This window comes from Gasterosteus aculeatus, chromosome 7, assembly GCF_964276395.1.
Source record: "Gasterosteus aculeatus chromosome 7, fGasAcu3.hap1.1, whole genome shotgun sequence".
NCBI classification, from domain to species: domain Eukaryota; kingdom Metazoa; phylum Chordata; class Actinopteri; order Perciformes; family Gasterosteidae; genus Gasterosteus; species Gasterosteus aculeatus.
The window spans coordinates 26,704,467-26,718,398 of NC_135694.1; the positions used below are offsets into that span (position 1 = coordinate 26,704,467).

Genomic DNA, 13,932 nt, shown 5'->3' on the forward strand with positions numbered 1-13,932 from the left:
GAGCAGAGCAAAGAGGACGTGTCAACTGTCAAGTGCTTGTCAGGTTATGTAAATGCGAAGGCAGGAACACAGCGAGGACACCGCGCTCAGGGAGCTGGAAAACAATACGCGTCACCGTTCGAAATCAATCTCCTTCGATCCTCTGCAGCGACACGATCTTCCAATAGCCACTCACTGTCAAAGATACAACGGCCCCTCGCAAATGAACATAGCTCAGCGGGCACGGGTGAAAAAAAAGAATACATACATGTTTATTTTACAAGAAGGGCACATTTCTTTCTTCTTCTTTTTTTTTGTACCAACTGTAAACTAAATACTGTTATTCAGAGGGTTATAATCTTTGACATCACGTTCATGAATGAACACCAGAAACATGTAAATAAATAAATATATAAATAGTCAGTGGCTGCTGCATCTTACTGTAAATGATGATCCCACACTGGGGAAAACATACAGCATGTAAGCTTGCTACACACATTAAGGATTCTTGAAGATAAAAAGCACTTGTGTTCATCACAACTACATTTTGAACATCATTGTACAATACTACATCCCTGCACTGCGAAAACCCGGAACGCTGCCATGTCATTTTTGCACACAAAGCTCCGTCACTGCACTGAAGTCGAGGTTTGAGTGAGCTGAAACATCGCCAACACGCATCCCCACACATCCCCTGCGTCTGCTGCGTCCCCCCCCCCCCTTGTTCCGCCAATCCGAGGGAGGACATGGATCCCGCACCCGTCACGTTTGCTTAAGTTGTCATGCGTGGAGTAAGAGCACTGATTGCGAGGCCGTGTGGCGTCGCCGCGGCGCCCCGAAGCAGCGCGTGGGGCGGCCTGGAGGAAACGCTCTCGATCAAACAGAACATCTTGTTTGCGGGGCTGTTGCCTGACGTCGCTCTTCTCCAGCATCCAAGCGGCGGCATCTGGAAGGATGACTCACCGAGTTGACAAGGTGAGGCCTTGGGGGGAATTGGGGGGGGGAGTTGGGGGGGTTCGCACATGGAGCCAAAACACAGCAGAGATCATTTCAACTCACAGCTGGAGGTACGTTTCTATAAATGTGTACATACAGCATATACGAAAAAAAGCATCCGGTTATCCTGTAAAAGCCAATGATGTCACAACAAATGGCAGATTAATCTCTACATCATTAAGATTACCCCCCCTCGCCCCAACCCACCCTCAAATTTCAGCTTATAAAACACTGGTGGGATCACAGGATAAGCTACATTACAGTCACATTCAGCCAAAACAAGTGTTTCAGCAACATTAATCATAATAATAGTAACAATAACACTAAAAACAGCCAGTTAGGGCTTTGATTCAGCGGTTTAACTCCAGCCACAGAACGGAGTGTGGAGGCCCTCTCTGTTTAATAAGAAATTCAAAATCTGTGTTAACATTGGGAACACTCATCAAGTCGACAGAGGCAGCCAAGAGAAAAGGAAAAGAGATGGAGAAAAGAGAAGGTGGGGTGGAGGTGGAAGGGAGAAAGCCAATCCTCCCCAAGGCAGTTCCCCTCCATGTCCAAGCCCGACAGATTATGCGCAGTTCATGTTTTTTCGCATGCTTGAACTTGCTTGTGTTTGGAAATAATTAGGGAGTGAATCAAGAAGAACCGAGGAAGAGAGAAAATGGACTGAGCTGAGCTGATATGGTTGAGAGTTTCTAAAAGGCAATGGAGTAGAGGAGAAGTATTCGTGGCACTTGAAATAGAATTTGATTACTCGGACATTTAAATTAACTCTGAACAGAAGATCTCTAATTCAAATTCCGGTTTTGTTTTAAAGAAATGGAGTAGCAGCCAGCAGCAGCCGGGGACGGGGCAGCAGAGAGGACAAAGAGTTGCTTTTGTGTCACAAGCCAAGTTACATATTGAGCTAAAAGCTTTCCCCTCCCGTTTTTTGCCATCTAGATAGCATTGGATTTTCCAGAGCAGGAAAATCAAACGCTTCATTCAAGACCAATTGCTTTCTATTGGATCAGCTCTTCCTTTGTGGGATGTGCAGTGCTTTCATGGCCACGTGGACACACGGGCGGACACTCAGCATACAATGTCAAAAAAGCGAGCTGTCCAGGCGTAGACGGAGAGCAATGATAATAATGTTTAGACTTTTCCTTCATTTAAATCCAGAAAAGGTCACCTAATGTCATTCAAATGATCAAAAGTAACGGTTTACTACATAATGCATACATTTGACATTATGTAAAGGTGATGAATGGGGTTTTTCCCACAAGCTCTAAATTCATATTCTTATGTTATTTGTCGCTATGTTTGTTTTTAATGGGCACAGATACACAAAACTAACTTAAAACGATGAAAATGATGTAAAATTTTACACCATTTTCACACTCAGAGGTTGCCTGGTGATGCTGACTTATTTTGCCTTATTTAAGCAAGCTGACCATCTGGGTGATCTCTGCATGTAAATGTATCTATAAATATACATATACACACATGCTGCAGTGCATGAAGAAATGACTGTGAGGGGAGTCTGATATCTTGAAGGTAATCCTCGCCATAGTGGTTGGTCTTGCAATGAAAACGCAATGACTGTCACACTGCATTGCTCTAAATCGCCACTACAGCACAGCGTGGCGGCCCAGCAGGAGTGATTTACAAAGTCAGATATCTGCAAGTTGGCAAAGGGCACCAAGTGTCACTTGAATTTCAGTGAACTCTGCTGCGGCCGCCCCCTCCGTCCCAGGGTGGGAGTTTTAGTTTACAGATTTCTAATTCTTTTTGAATTATTGACCGACTGCATTTGCTAAAAATAGAATAATAAGTACCACTTGAAGTTGGCAGAGTAATGAAATGGAGGGCTGCCAGAGGAGACGGTGAAGAGGAGGCGGACAGACAAAGAGAAAACGTGAAAAGAAGGCGCAGGTGTGAAGGAGCGGGCTGACCGAGCAACCGCTGGGGAGGAGGGAGAAGAGAAGAAGTTGACAACGCTGAAGAAATAAGGGCAGCATGAGGGAGGACGGGGCTTTGCTGACTGAGGGAAGGGGAGCAGGAAAACCCAAAGGAGAGGAGACTACAGGGCTCTGCAAAGGTGCTGGAGAGCGGCAGAGAGGGGAGATGAAATACGGAAGAAAAGGAGAAGAAATGGAGCAAAGGTGTAACAGGATGGTCAGATTAGGATGCAAGGAAAGGATGGTAGACAATAGGAGAGACGTGTACCTATCTGTAGAAACTGAGAGATAACATGGGCAGGGGTGTAAAAATGAAATATATTAAATTCATAAATACATGACATGGCATCCGTTTCTGAACTCCATCATCTACCACCAGTCTGTTTTCGATTGAATCAGAATACTGTCACTTTGGTGTCTGAGGTGTTTTGATTTAGCAATAAAATGGTCATTAGAAATGTACTGAAGAGAAATAACTGCAACAAAGAACTATTATTCTGTACCGAAAAAAAAATCAATGTCCCCACATTGTTGTCTCTTCTGTAAAACACATACAAAGCACCTACCTACAAGACATTTTGCTAATAGTTACTAGATCTTCCTCCACTGTATATACTGTGTTTCAGTCCTTCCAGGATTGCGGCAGCACTGTACAGTATACACATGCAGATGTATACATTGTTGTAAATGTAAAAAAAAAATGTATACAATTGCACAAAACTAGTGTTCTGCGTTGCTGTTCACATTATCAACATTTATCATAAAATGCGTTAATTTCATAAATAAATGCTGAGAGTATTTTGCAGATAGTTATATCCAGGATAAAGTGCCTTTACTTTAAAACATTCTGTAGGTTTTTCCATGTAGATTTTTGTTGACAGTCTTACGGTCCCGTGTATTCCCACTCAGTGTTTCCCTGTCAGGCGTGTTCCTAAAGATAAATGTCTCTTTTGTCACTTTTTTCCTGTCCTCCTGCGTGAGCTTCTCCTCCCTTTGTGTGTACATCCATGCCTCGGTATACTCCGATCAATCTCTGCCCTCTCTCAACACGGCGCGGTTTTATGCTGTCCGTTCTGCGTTATGGGATTGATCTTTTCCAGCGTGACCTCAGCGTCGCTCTCCAAAGTCCCCGAGATGGCCGGGGAGAGTTTCTCCAGGGCGTTGTTTACCGTCCCCGCCTCGACTTCCAATCCGCACCCGTCCTTCTTCTGTAACTCCTCCTCCTGACCCAGGACGCTGTGGGGCATCGCGTAGTTGGCTGAATGGTTGCCCTCCTTCGGGATGTGACTCTTGGGCTGATACTGGCAGTTGGCGTGCTGAGCGGGGGCGCCCACGTTGTTGTTGATGCTGACGATTTCGATGGCGTTGCTCCCCGGGCAGAGCCGGTGGCAGCCCAGGAGGATGGAGAAGGCCTTGCGGAAGTCGGCGTTGAAGGCATAGATGATGGGATTTAGCGAGGAGTTTGCCCAGCCGAACCACACAAACACGTCGAAGGTGGTGGAGCTGATGCAGAAGAAGTCCGTGGTACCGTCTGGCGGCTCCGGCTCGCAGAACGGAACCATGCAGTTGAGGATGAAGAAGGGCAACCAGCAACACACAAACACTCCCATGATGACTGAGAGCGTCTTTAAGACTTTGGTTTCTCGCTTGAACGACATCTTGAATGAGCTCTCGCTTTCGATGCTGGCGCTGTTCCCCATGCTGCTGTGGCGGTTCTTGGCGCTCTCAGCCGCCCGCTCCAGAGCGGATATTCTCCGTATCTGCTTCTGGGCGATCCGGTATATCCGGGTGTAGGTGACGATCATGATAGCCACGGGGATGTAGAAGCTGATGAGGGAGGAGGAGATGGCGTAGGTCCTGTTAAGGCTAGAGTCGCAGTTGTCGGGGGGCAGGTCGCCGATGAACGTCCCATTCAGCGCCGCGTAGCTGGTGGTCTGAGCTTTGTGCCAATTTAACTGAACGGGTATAAAGGAGATGAGGACCGACAGGGTCCACGCCACGCTGATCATCAAACACGCCACTTTAGGGGTCATCTTGCGCTCGTAGCGGAATGGGCTCGAGATGGCCCAGTAACGGTCTACGCTGATCACACACAGGTTTAAGATGGAGGCAGTGGAGCACATGATGTCAAACGCCACCCACACGTTGCAGAAGGCGCCGAACGGCCAGAAGCCCACGATCTCGGTCGCCGCCTTCCACGGCATTACCAGGATAGCCACCAGGAGGTCCGAGATGGCCAGCGAGATAACGAAGAAGTTGGTGACCTTCGACCTCAGGTGACGGAACTTGGTGACGGCGACGCACACCAGCGTGTTGCCTAGCAGCGTGGTGAAGATGAGGAGGAAGAGGAAGCATCCCGTCAGCACGCGCTTCGACGAGTCCCGGTCCGGCAGCAGCTGCTTTCCATCTCGAACCGTTGAGAAATTCTGATCCATTGTTTATGTTGCAGTGCTAGTAAAGTGAGATAGGGGGGTGGGTCAGGGGGGTGTCAACAGTCACCCCATCACATCCTTAGCCTGCAGCAGCTGTGCCTCTCTGGGGAGGAGTTTTAGACGGACGGTGTAGCTGGCGGAGAGGTCAATTGTCTCGGCACCAGCTCTCCCACGGACTCGGTCATCCATAAGCTCCTTGTCACAACCACCATCGTTCCACCAAGAGCGGCTAAAAATGTTTCAGAAATGCCGCCCGGCCCCCAAAAGCACCTGGTTCAAAAATCCCTCCTGTGGTGGACATTCTCGATGGAAGAGGAGGAGGTATATTCCAGCTGATGTTCGCAGTTATTTTTCCAAGGACGGTCGTCGTGAAAGAGTGTAAAGCAGCAGTAAAAGTGAACTCATGGTTCATGTTTCTGCTCCCTCTGGATGCCTCAAAGTTTCACAGCATGTAGTTGCCGATCTGTTGGGAAAACAGAGGCTCGGCCAATCACTAGCCTTTTATACAACATCATCAATAACTTCTATCGACGGTTTTGGCGCTGGGTTTGTTTGATTTGTTTAATGATCCTCTAGGCGTGTCCATGTGATTATATTGGTGCCTGTAGAGAAGCCGACGCACCCCAGCTACGAGGCGTCGTGTTTGGATTTTGTTTGTAAATTATTACAAATGCGTAATTGACTGCGGCTGCCCGTTACTACGTGGCACAGCATTTCCCAAAGCAAAATGGCAAAAAAAAACGAGGCTGAAAAATGCATTCAAAAGTCCCAGCAGTCCATTGCGAGATCACGGAGATCCATATTACGCGTTTAATTCATCCCATGTAGGACCGCCGCTCTTTTAGTGCTGACATTTCGCGGTAATCCAGATTCGAGGTGGTTTTTCCGCCCTTTGGCTTCAGTTCGCTTGCCCATTTGTGTGGGCACAACAAAACCGTTCAGCTTTCAAAAACATTCAAGTGATATTCGGGCCACCCACCCAAAGTATCCGTGTGTTTCCGTCTCACAGACACAATCACAACAGTCTATTTTTCTCGTTTTCTGAATCGTTAGTCCCCGTGCGCTCCGCTCCGTGGATGGTGATCAGTTCAGGACCCAATCCAAAATCAACCCTGTTAATTGAACTGACTAAAAAAAAACAATTAGTCCGGCCAACGTCCACATCACTTCGGTTTACATCCAACTTGTATCTTGGAACCAACGGAAGGAGCTCACCGTCTCCGCGCGCGCTGGAGGCTCGCTCTCCTGTTGCGACGGTCCTCGGGGCGTTTTATCGGTTTCATCAGTCCACGTGCGTCTCTCTACTCCACCTTCATCCTAGTTTCGTGCGGTATGCTGTTCTCCCTGTGATGTGACCGCGGTCCGACTGGCCGTGCGGAGAGTGATGGCAATGACTCGGGTCTCTCCAAAGAGCCGTCCTCGTGCGCGCTCCTCTCTCTCCGCTCAGCTGCGGCATGCTGCTGTGCGCCGCAACTGCTCCATCTATCCAGGGAGGCTGTGAAGGACGAAGCGGCCCAAATGTTCACCGTACGTCGCTATCTATATTTTTCTGTTAAGGCACATAATGAAGAAAAAATAAACTTTTCGGCCTAAATGTAGGACAAATAAGGAGTATTGTGGGACAATACATCCAGAGAGAAAACATAAGCTTACTTTTTTCAGAATCTTAAAATATGTACATTTTTGCCTAAAACACGGTTAATATTTGTTCACTCACAAATCGGCAACACGAACTCACTCTCTTACGTGTTATGAAATAATAATGCTTTTATCAGCTCCACTCACAACCCCCGGCATCATATTAGTGCTGTAAAGTCCCAAAAGGGAAAGAAGGGCTAAAACTCAAGGTGTCTTAATGTCCTGAGATGAACCTGTAGCCAGCAGGCATTCACACAGAGGCACAATGAGGCCATCTACTGGATACACGAGCTGCAGAGTAAATAAACGTGACTGAACAACTATGAATTAGATCAGAGTCCCACGAGCCACTGCAGCAGGAAGACCCAGGAGACAGCTAGTGTTGAGATATGTGTGTGTGTGCGTGTGCGTGTGCGTGTGCGTGCGTGCGTGTGTGTGCACACAAGGGGGAGTGGATGTGAATTACAGAAACTAATGCTATTATGCCGTTAGCTGCTGCCTGACAGAAATCCTCAATGGACTCCGTCCTCCTGTGTTTGTGACTTTTGGTATGCATGTGTGCTGACTTCACGACCGAGCATCTCTGTGTGTGCTTGTGGATCTGTGTGTGTGTGTGTGTGTGTGTGTGTGTGTGTGTGTGTGTGTGTGTGTGTGTGTGTGTGTGTGTGTGTGTGTGTGTGTGTGTGTGTGCGCGCGCGCGCGTGTGAGTAATGCGTGTAGACAAGCCAAGTGTAAGAGGCCTGGCAGACACAACGCCCACATTTCCCTGTAGCACAGAGCCAGGGTGTGCGTGCAGCCGACAAAGTTCAAACCAAGACCACGTCACACACAAAAACACACACACAGAGTCACTCACGCAGGCACACACAACCAGCCATGCAGGGTAATTTATGTCTGCTCCAAAAAGCAAACAAAATAGAATAAAATGAAAGATTATAAATGTCTTTTTGGGATGACTTTTTGCCTCACAGATATATGGGTCAGATGTTTCATTCGTCCATTGATCTGTCCAAACATGACTTTACAGTATTGGCTTTCTCTGTGATTTCCCGTGTGGCGCCCCACATTAAGAATGTGCCAACATTTAAAACAAAAGCATACCCTGTAGTCATCAGGCTCTGTGCATCACCATTCATACCAGCGTACGTCTCTCATGATTCATTGAATGTCCTTGATGCATTTGAAATGCAGGAGTCTTCTGACGCGCATCTGCTGGTTTGATTCAATTGAATGCAGCCAGCTTGCTAATGAACCGCCTTCACGAAACTTTGAGTAACTTTGCGTGAAGTTTAGCGAGTGTGGCAGCTCCCCTTCCGAGAGGAAGTTAATCAAGAGGCTTCATTTTCCCTGCTGCTCATCTTCCGTCATTCCTACAGGCAAAGCGGCGGTGGAGAAAAGCTGAAACTCGCCAAAAAGGCTGATGTAAATTACTTTTATGTCAAAGCTTCAGAAATGATAACTGCAGCCAGAAGGGGCGCGTGCAGCCAACATGCATCATTCAGCAGCACACAAATCAATGTTTATGAGTTTTGTTATTCACATCTGAATTTTAAAAAGCTGGTTTTGTGTATCATCATATTTAGGAGGCGTGTTTAATCAAATGTCAGGTGGCTGCCTTCATTTGAATTGCACATCTGGTGCAGTACATTTACAGCAGTTATTGTAGCAACCAATTAAAATTATAGCTTTTTTTTGCATTTACCAGAGGCTGCCTTCATTACTCATTAGCTGAAGTCTTTTTTTTTTCTTTAAAAAAATGTGGGCAATCAACTAAAAACAGTGGAGAATACTTAGCTTCCTGTGATAAGATCTGTTCAGAAATTCTATTTAAAATGACCATAATCATAGTGATCAGGGCCACAGCAGTGTTTACAATCAATGTACTGTAGATATCCAATCAGCTGTATCGCGGATCACTTTTTTACATAGTAGGCTACATTGATTTTTCCAGTCTTACAATGAATCTATTTTACAATGAAAAACAAGTGTTAAGTGTTGGTTACATTAGTGATACACATGCAGCAAAGATCTCCCACACACACACACATCCACGCACACATACAGTACAGTACATGCGCTCTCACTTTCTCTTCCATATCATCTCTGTCTCTGTTCCAGCGCTCAGGCGCCACGTTGCCGTCCAAGTGTCCAGCGAGAAGGAAATGCTGAACTTAATTCTCCTGTGTGGTATCCACATGTATTTGGTACTTTATTATATAAGCTTAGTTCTGCTCACAGAGAAGCTATTCTATTTTGGTCTCTTTAAGTTATTGGGCCCGTATTTTGTACTTTTAGTAAGAGCTAAAAGTGTATTTATTACACTCATAAAAATAAGACAGAGGACACATCAGGCAATGGGCAGAGTAAAAAAATGCATTTTCCAACATTAAAATGATGCCATTGGTCATTAAATTAATTTACATTCATGTTTGAGCTTCACATCCTTTTAAAAATGCCATTAAATGTACTGTTGTAATATTTGTGTGTTTAATCTCTGTAGATTCCAGTTATGCACGTACACACTCTATTAAGCATTTCTGCTCAGCTTCTTTTTTTCTGCGCATCCTCCCTCGTCATTTTATTTTGTGTCTGGGGATAATAAATTCACAACAGTTCAGGATATTTGTACCATCTGTTGGGAGGTTAATTTAATAAAGTATGTTCATGAAGAAGTGAAGGCATCAGTCACGCAAACGGTCAATCTCTAAACATGAGATGGGGGCAGACACACTGTCTATCTATTCACCCATCCAACCATCTATCAGAATTATCCAGCACATTTGCCAACCATCATGGATTATGTAATAAATTAGACTATTATAGCAGAAATGTTTACTCATCTGTCTTCACCTCTCTTGTTGCAGGTTGCACACATTGTTGCAGCAGTTATTTAGTTCTTGTTATGGTCGGTATAAACATTGCCTTTCAAAAGTATTTCCTGCTTCACTTTTTAAAACATTTAAACGTTTTTTATATTTTGAACTTGTGCAAAGAAAAGAAACAAACCTACAAGAAAGCATTACAGCAAATTTAGGTTATAGCAATGGTTTGTAATGGTTTCAACTTCTTAATTATTTTATTGTCAAGTGCTACAAAAGGTTTTCTCTTCTCACCTCTTTTGTCACATTTGATTATGCATTAAGTAATATTCCTCCATAATTGTCTTTCTTTCCTGCTAATCAGAGACAGGGGCCCCTTTTTAGCACTGCCTTGTTCAGCTATTAGTTGTTTGTGTCATGGGCCCCCGAAGAAAATTAAAATAATTATGCAAACCGATTTTTCATTTTCAGTCAAATAATTGCCTGTTGTGTGAGTATTTTTTTCTCAAACCCGATGAGGTTTAATTTGATATGTTTTGTATCTTTTATACATCTCTTGAATCAATAATGTCCCACGAGCTGGCAAATCTCACCAAAGGATCAGAAAATTGTATTTCCTCCGTTATAAATTTTAATCATAAAGGGAATTCATTCATTTGAGTCAGTCACACGCACACACAGACACACACACACACATGCAAACACACAGCAGAAAATAGCTTGCCACCAGACCCCTTGCAAAGACAGCTTTGCAGCTCAGCCTTAATGTGCAGCTTACGTTCTGCTGTGGATTGAACACAAAAAGTTTAACTTCAATGTGACTCGTTCTACGCTCGCTGGTCAAGTTCCGAACCAACTGTGACCACTGAAGTAACCCTATTACCACATTTTTATTCGTGCCAGAAGAAGATTTAGCTTGTCTCATTACATGAATATTGTAAAATTGTATTGTATTGTTCTACCACATTAGTAATATCCAGAAATGGCTATTCTGGATATTCTGACCCACAATCCCTATGAGCAAGAGGGTCACCGTTGTTGGGGGCATGTTATGAAGAAGTGGTTTGCCCCAATAAATGAACAAATGAAGACGTTGTCAGGGCATCTGCTGTGCATTCTAAAAGTACAGGAGTGTTTGATTTGGAAAGTAACTCTTAAGTGATTTTGTGGCCTTTAACTTTAATTGAGTTTCACAGCCCTCTATTCGAGTCTTTCTGGGATCTGAAGATATAAAAAAATAATTCGGAGAGACATCAATACAGCAGTTTTCATTCACTGCTGTCTATGTCATTCAGATACAGCCATACGAGGGATAACGTTAGAGAAAGGAAACCATTAGATACTCTGCAGAAAATGCTAATGGTATGTTTTACAATGTTAGGATTAGAAGAAAAGGGGATTAAACATGTATGGAGGCTGTCAGATAATGTAAAAGCACCTCAGCAGATTCATTTTTAAATCCGATTTAAATTCCATTCCCCTTTTCCCCCTCCCACTCTTTGTCGCGGTGGTCAAGTTGTTTGCCGTTGTCCCATCAATGCTGCGTCTCTTCTGACACCACCATTCCTCAGCTTGGAAGGCTAATTTATCTCCCATTGGCAGGTCCAGACAATTTACACCTTCTCTCGCCGGTCTATGGCGCTTTCTAGAATACTCTGTTTGAGTATTTAGTGCCATAATAGCTGAGATAGCAGTGTGTGTGTGTGTGTGTGTGTGTGTGTGTGTGTGTGTGTGTGTGTGTGTGTGTGTGTGTGTGTGTGTGTGTGTGTGTATAATTCAGTCAGCTGCTGTGTGCCTCCCTAATCCCCGTGCAATAGGCCGTTCTCATGGAGGACGTGTTAACTCAGGTGTGACTAACAACATTAACAATGGCTGCATTCCATTTGGCCATAGCAATTTCTCACGTACCATATTTTGACATAGGACAAAGTAAACATTGGCGTGTAAAGAGTAATTAATGATAGCTGAATTCTATTTCATCAGCTTCCCCGTCATCGGCAGAAGTGATGATTCCTCATATCAAACAATGCACCCGGATGTCTGTTTATCCTTCCATTTAAAATGACGTAAGCTAAATAAAGACATGCTTTAGAGGTCAGGTCTGCGCTGAAAAGGTTGATTAAGTCCTCTTTGTTAGAGTTATTTCTGTGAGCAGTTAACGCAAAGTGAAAATGTAATTTGCATAGTGTGTTAAAGACCTGTTTAAAGTATTCAATGCATGAATACGAAATAACTCATAACACACAAACATTATTTTTATAAATAACGCACAGATTTTTTGCTAGTCATGTTGTGCTGTGGAGAGATATCAGATTGAGCCCGTAGCTAATAGTCAAGCAAACCCAAGCAACCAAATCCACAGGATGTGACGTAGTTAGATGATGAGTCGATGTTGAATCTAGACCTCGTAGTGCCTGTAGCTGTTTAGTGCTTGGAAAAAACTCTGGGTGACTATTGTTCAAGCCGCTGTCACCATTTAGAGGTATTCATGTTGAAGGAAGCGGCTCACAGAAGCCTTATTCATAATTAAGAAGCATTGAGGTCTGTTTTAGTGTTGCTTAACAGTTTCAGCGCTTTGGGAAACACACCTTTTTGCTTTCCTTTCCTCGAGTCGTCTGTCTGCTCGGAATGAAGCCGGGCAGCCAAAGCGTTGTTGGTAAAAAAAATGTAAAAAAACAACACTCGAATTAGCTTAATGAAATGGTGGTTGGGTTCGGAGTCATTTTTTAAAACCTGCTAACTCTTTTCACAAAGGTGTCATGAGCACAGCTGCAACTAATCAGGTGAATAATGGATCCATGTGATTCAGGTGTGCCAATGTACAAGCGCTGACAATATTTACCTGCATTGTCAGGCAAATATTGGTAATGGGCTCAGAGTTAATTGCTTGCAGCAGCCTGTTATACAATTTATGTGGATTCTTTTCTGTCTCTGCATCTGGGGGATGCATGTGGCATGGCAATGGTTGGAATTAGAGATCAAGCAATATGCTGGAGAGAAGCACCAGGTGTGACATTTACGGGGGATTACAGAACAATCTTAATGACGATCCTGGTTCTTTAATAGTGTTGAACATATTAAACGAGACAGAATGAATAGTCTGAAGAACAAGTTTAAACCCTGCCTGCGTTATCACTTTCGCACATCCGGTCAGTAGGGGATTGACAGCTTTCGTTACCCAGATAGCCCAGTTAGCCAGAGATAGCAGCAACATCTACTCCCCTGATGGAGGCATGTTCAGCTACGGGCGGTCAAGCTGTATCCGGTCTTTACATTACATAATATTTAATATACTGCAATGGCCTTGGCTGCCTTTTTGACTCAAACCGAGCGAGTAGATGTGCAGCCATTCGTGAGGACAAAGAGCCGGGTCTTTGTGAAGAGCTGAAAGTGGTTCCTAAGAGGGAGTTTTCTCTTAATATTATCTGATGGGAGTAAAGTGAGTTCAACAAAAGAGGATTCAACCCAACGGAAGCTTGTGTTGGAGTTTCTCAAAGCCTTTTCCGCACAAGACGTCATTGAAAAGAAGAGAAAGAAAAGCAGTTAAGACAATTTAGTCTTTAAGCCCCGACCAGATGTCAGTCACAAAACCAAACCAAAAGAATTAACTACTTGCGAGGGAACTCTGGAATGTTCTAAAAGTTTGAAGGGAACTGAGGCATAGAGGCAATGCACCATGCAGCTTGAAACAATGATTATCTGTTTTAGCTCAAGTGTAAATAAAATAATAGAATGCTGGAAATGGATGTAAAAAGAAACGGCAAATAATGTAGAGGTGAGTGTACCAAGAAGAGGTCGAGTCACTGATCATTGGCTGCTGGATACGAGCGGGAAACGTTGCTTTTCAGAACTCAATCCGTCTCTATTTTAGGCTTACAACCATCTTAAGGCCACCGGCCAAAATTGTCCTATACTCTGAGCACTCAGTGGAGAAGTTATTTGAAAAAAAGTTGGTTCCAAAGAAAATACGACTTGCTTTCAAGAATTATTGTTGGTTACTCTGCTGTGACAAAGTAAATGTATAGTTTCAATTCTTCCTGCACCCTGAGAGGACCTTCAGTTCAGTGACCTTTTCTTCCTCTTTCATATCAACCATCTCTTTCTCTCGCTTTCTCTCTCTCTCTCTCG

At 44.3% G+C, this 13,932-nt stretch overlaps 1 protein-coding gene across 1 annotated transcript; it reads right to left on the reverse strand.

Moving 5' to 3' along the window:
- Positions 1-227: 227 nt before the first annotated feature.
- drd1b (dopamine receptor D1b) lies at positions 228-7,136 on the reverse strand. Its single transcript, XM_040182738.2, has one exon. The coding sequence runs from the start codon at positions 5,348-5,350 to the stop codon at positions 3,959-3,961; it is 1,392 nt and encodes a 463-aa protein (XP_040038672.1). The 5' UTR covers positions 5,351-7,136; the 3' UTR covers positions 228-3,958.
- Between the last annotated feature and the right edge of the window lie 6,796 nt (positions 7,137-13,932).

What these genes read in the sequence shown, in the direction of transcription:
- drd1b (XM_040182738.2), bottom strand. Translation starts at nt 5,350, where the DNA reads ATGGATCAGAATTTCTCAACGGTTCGAGATGGAAAGCAGCTGCTGCCG.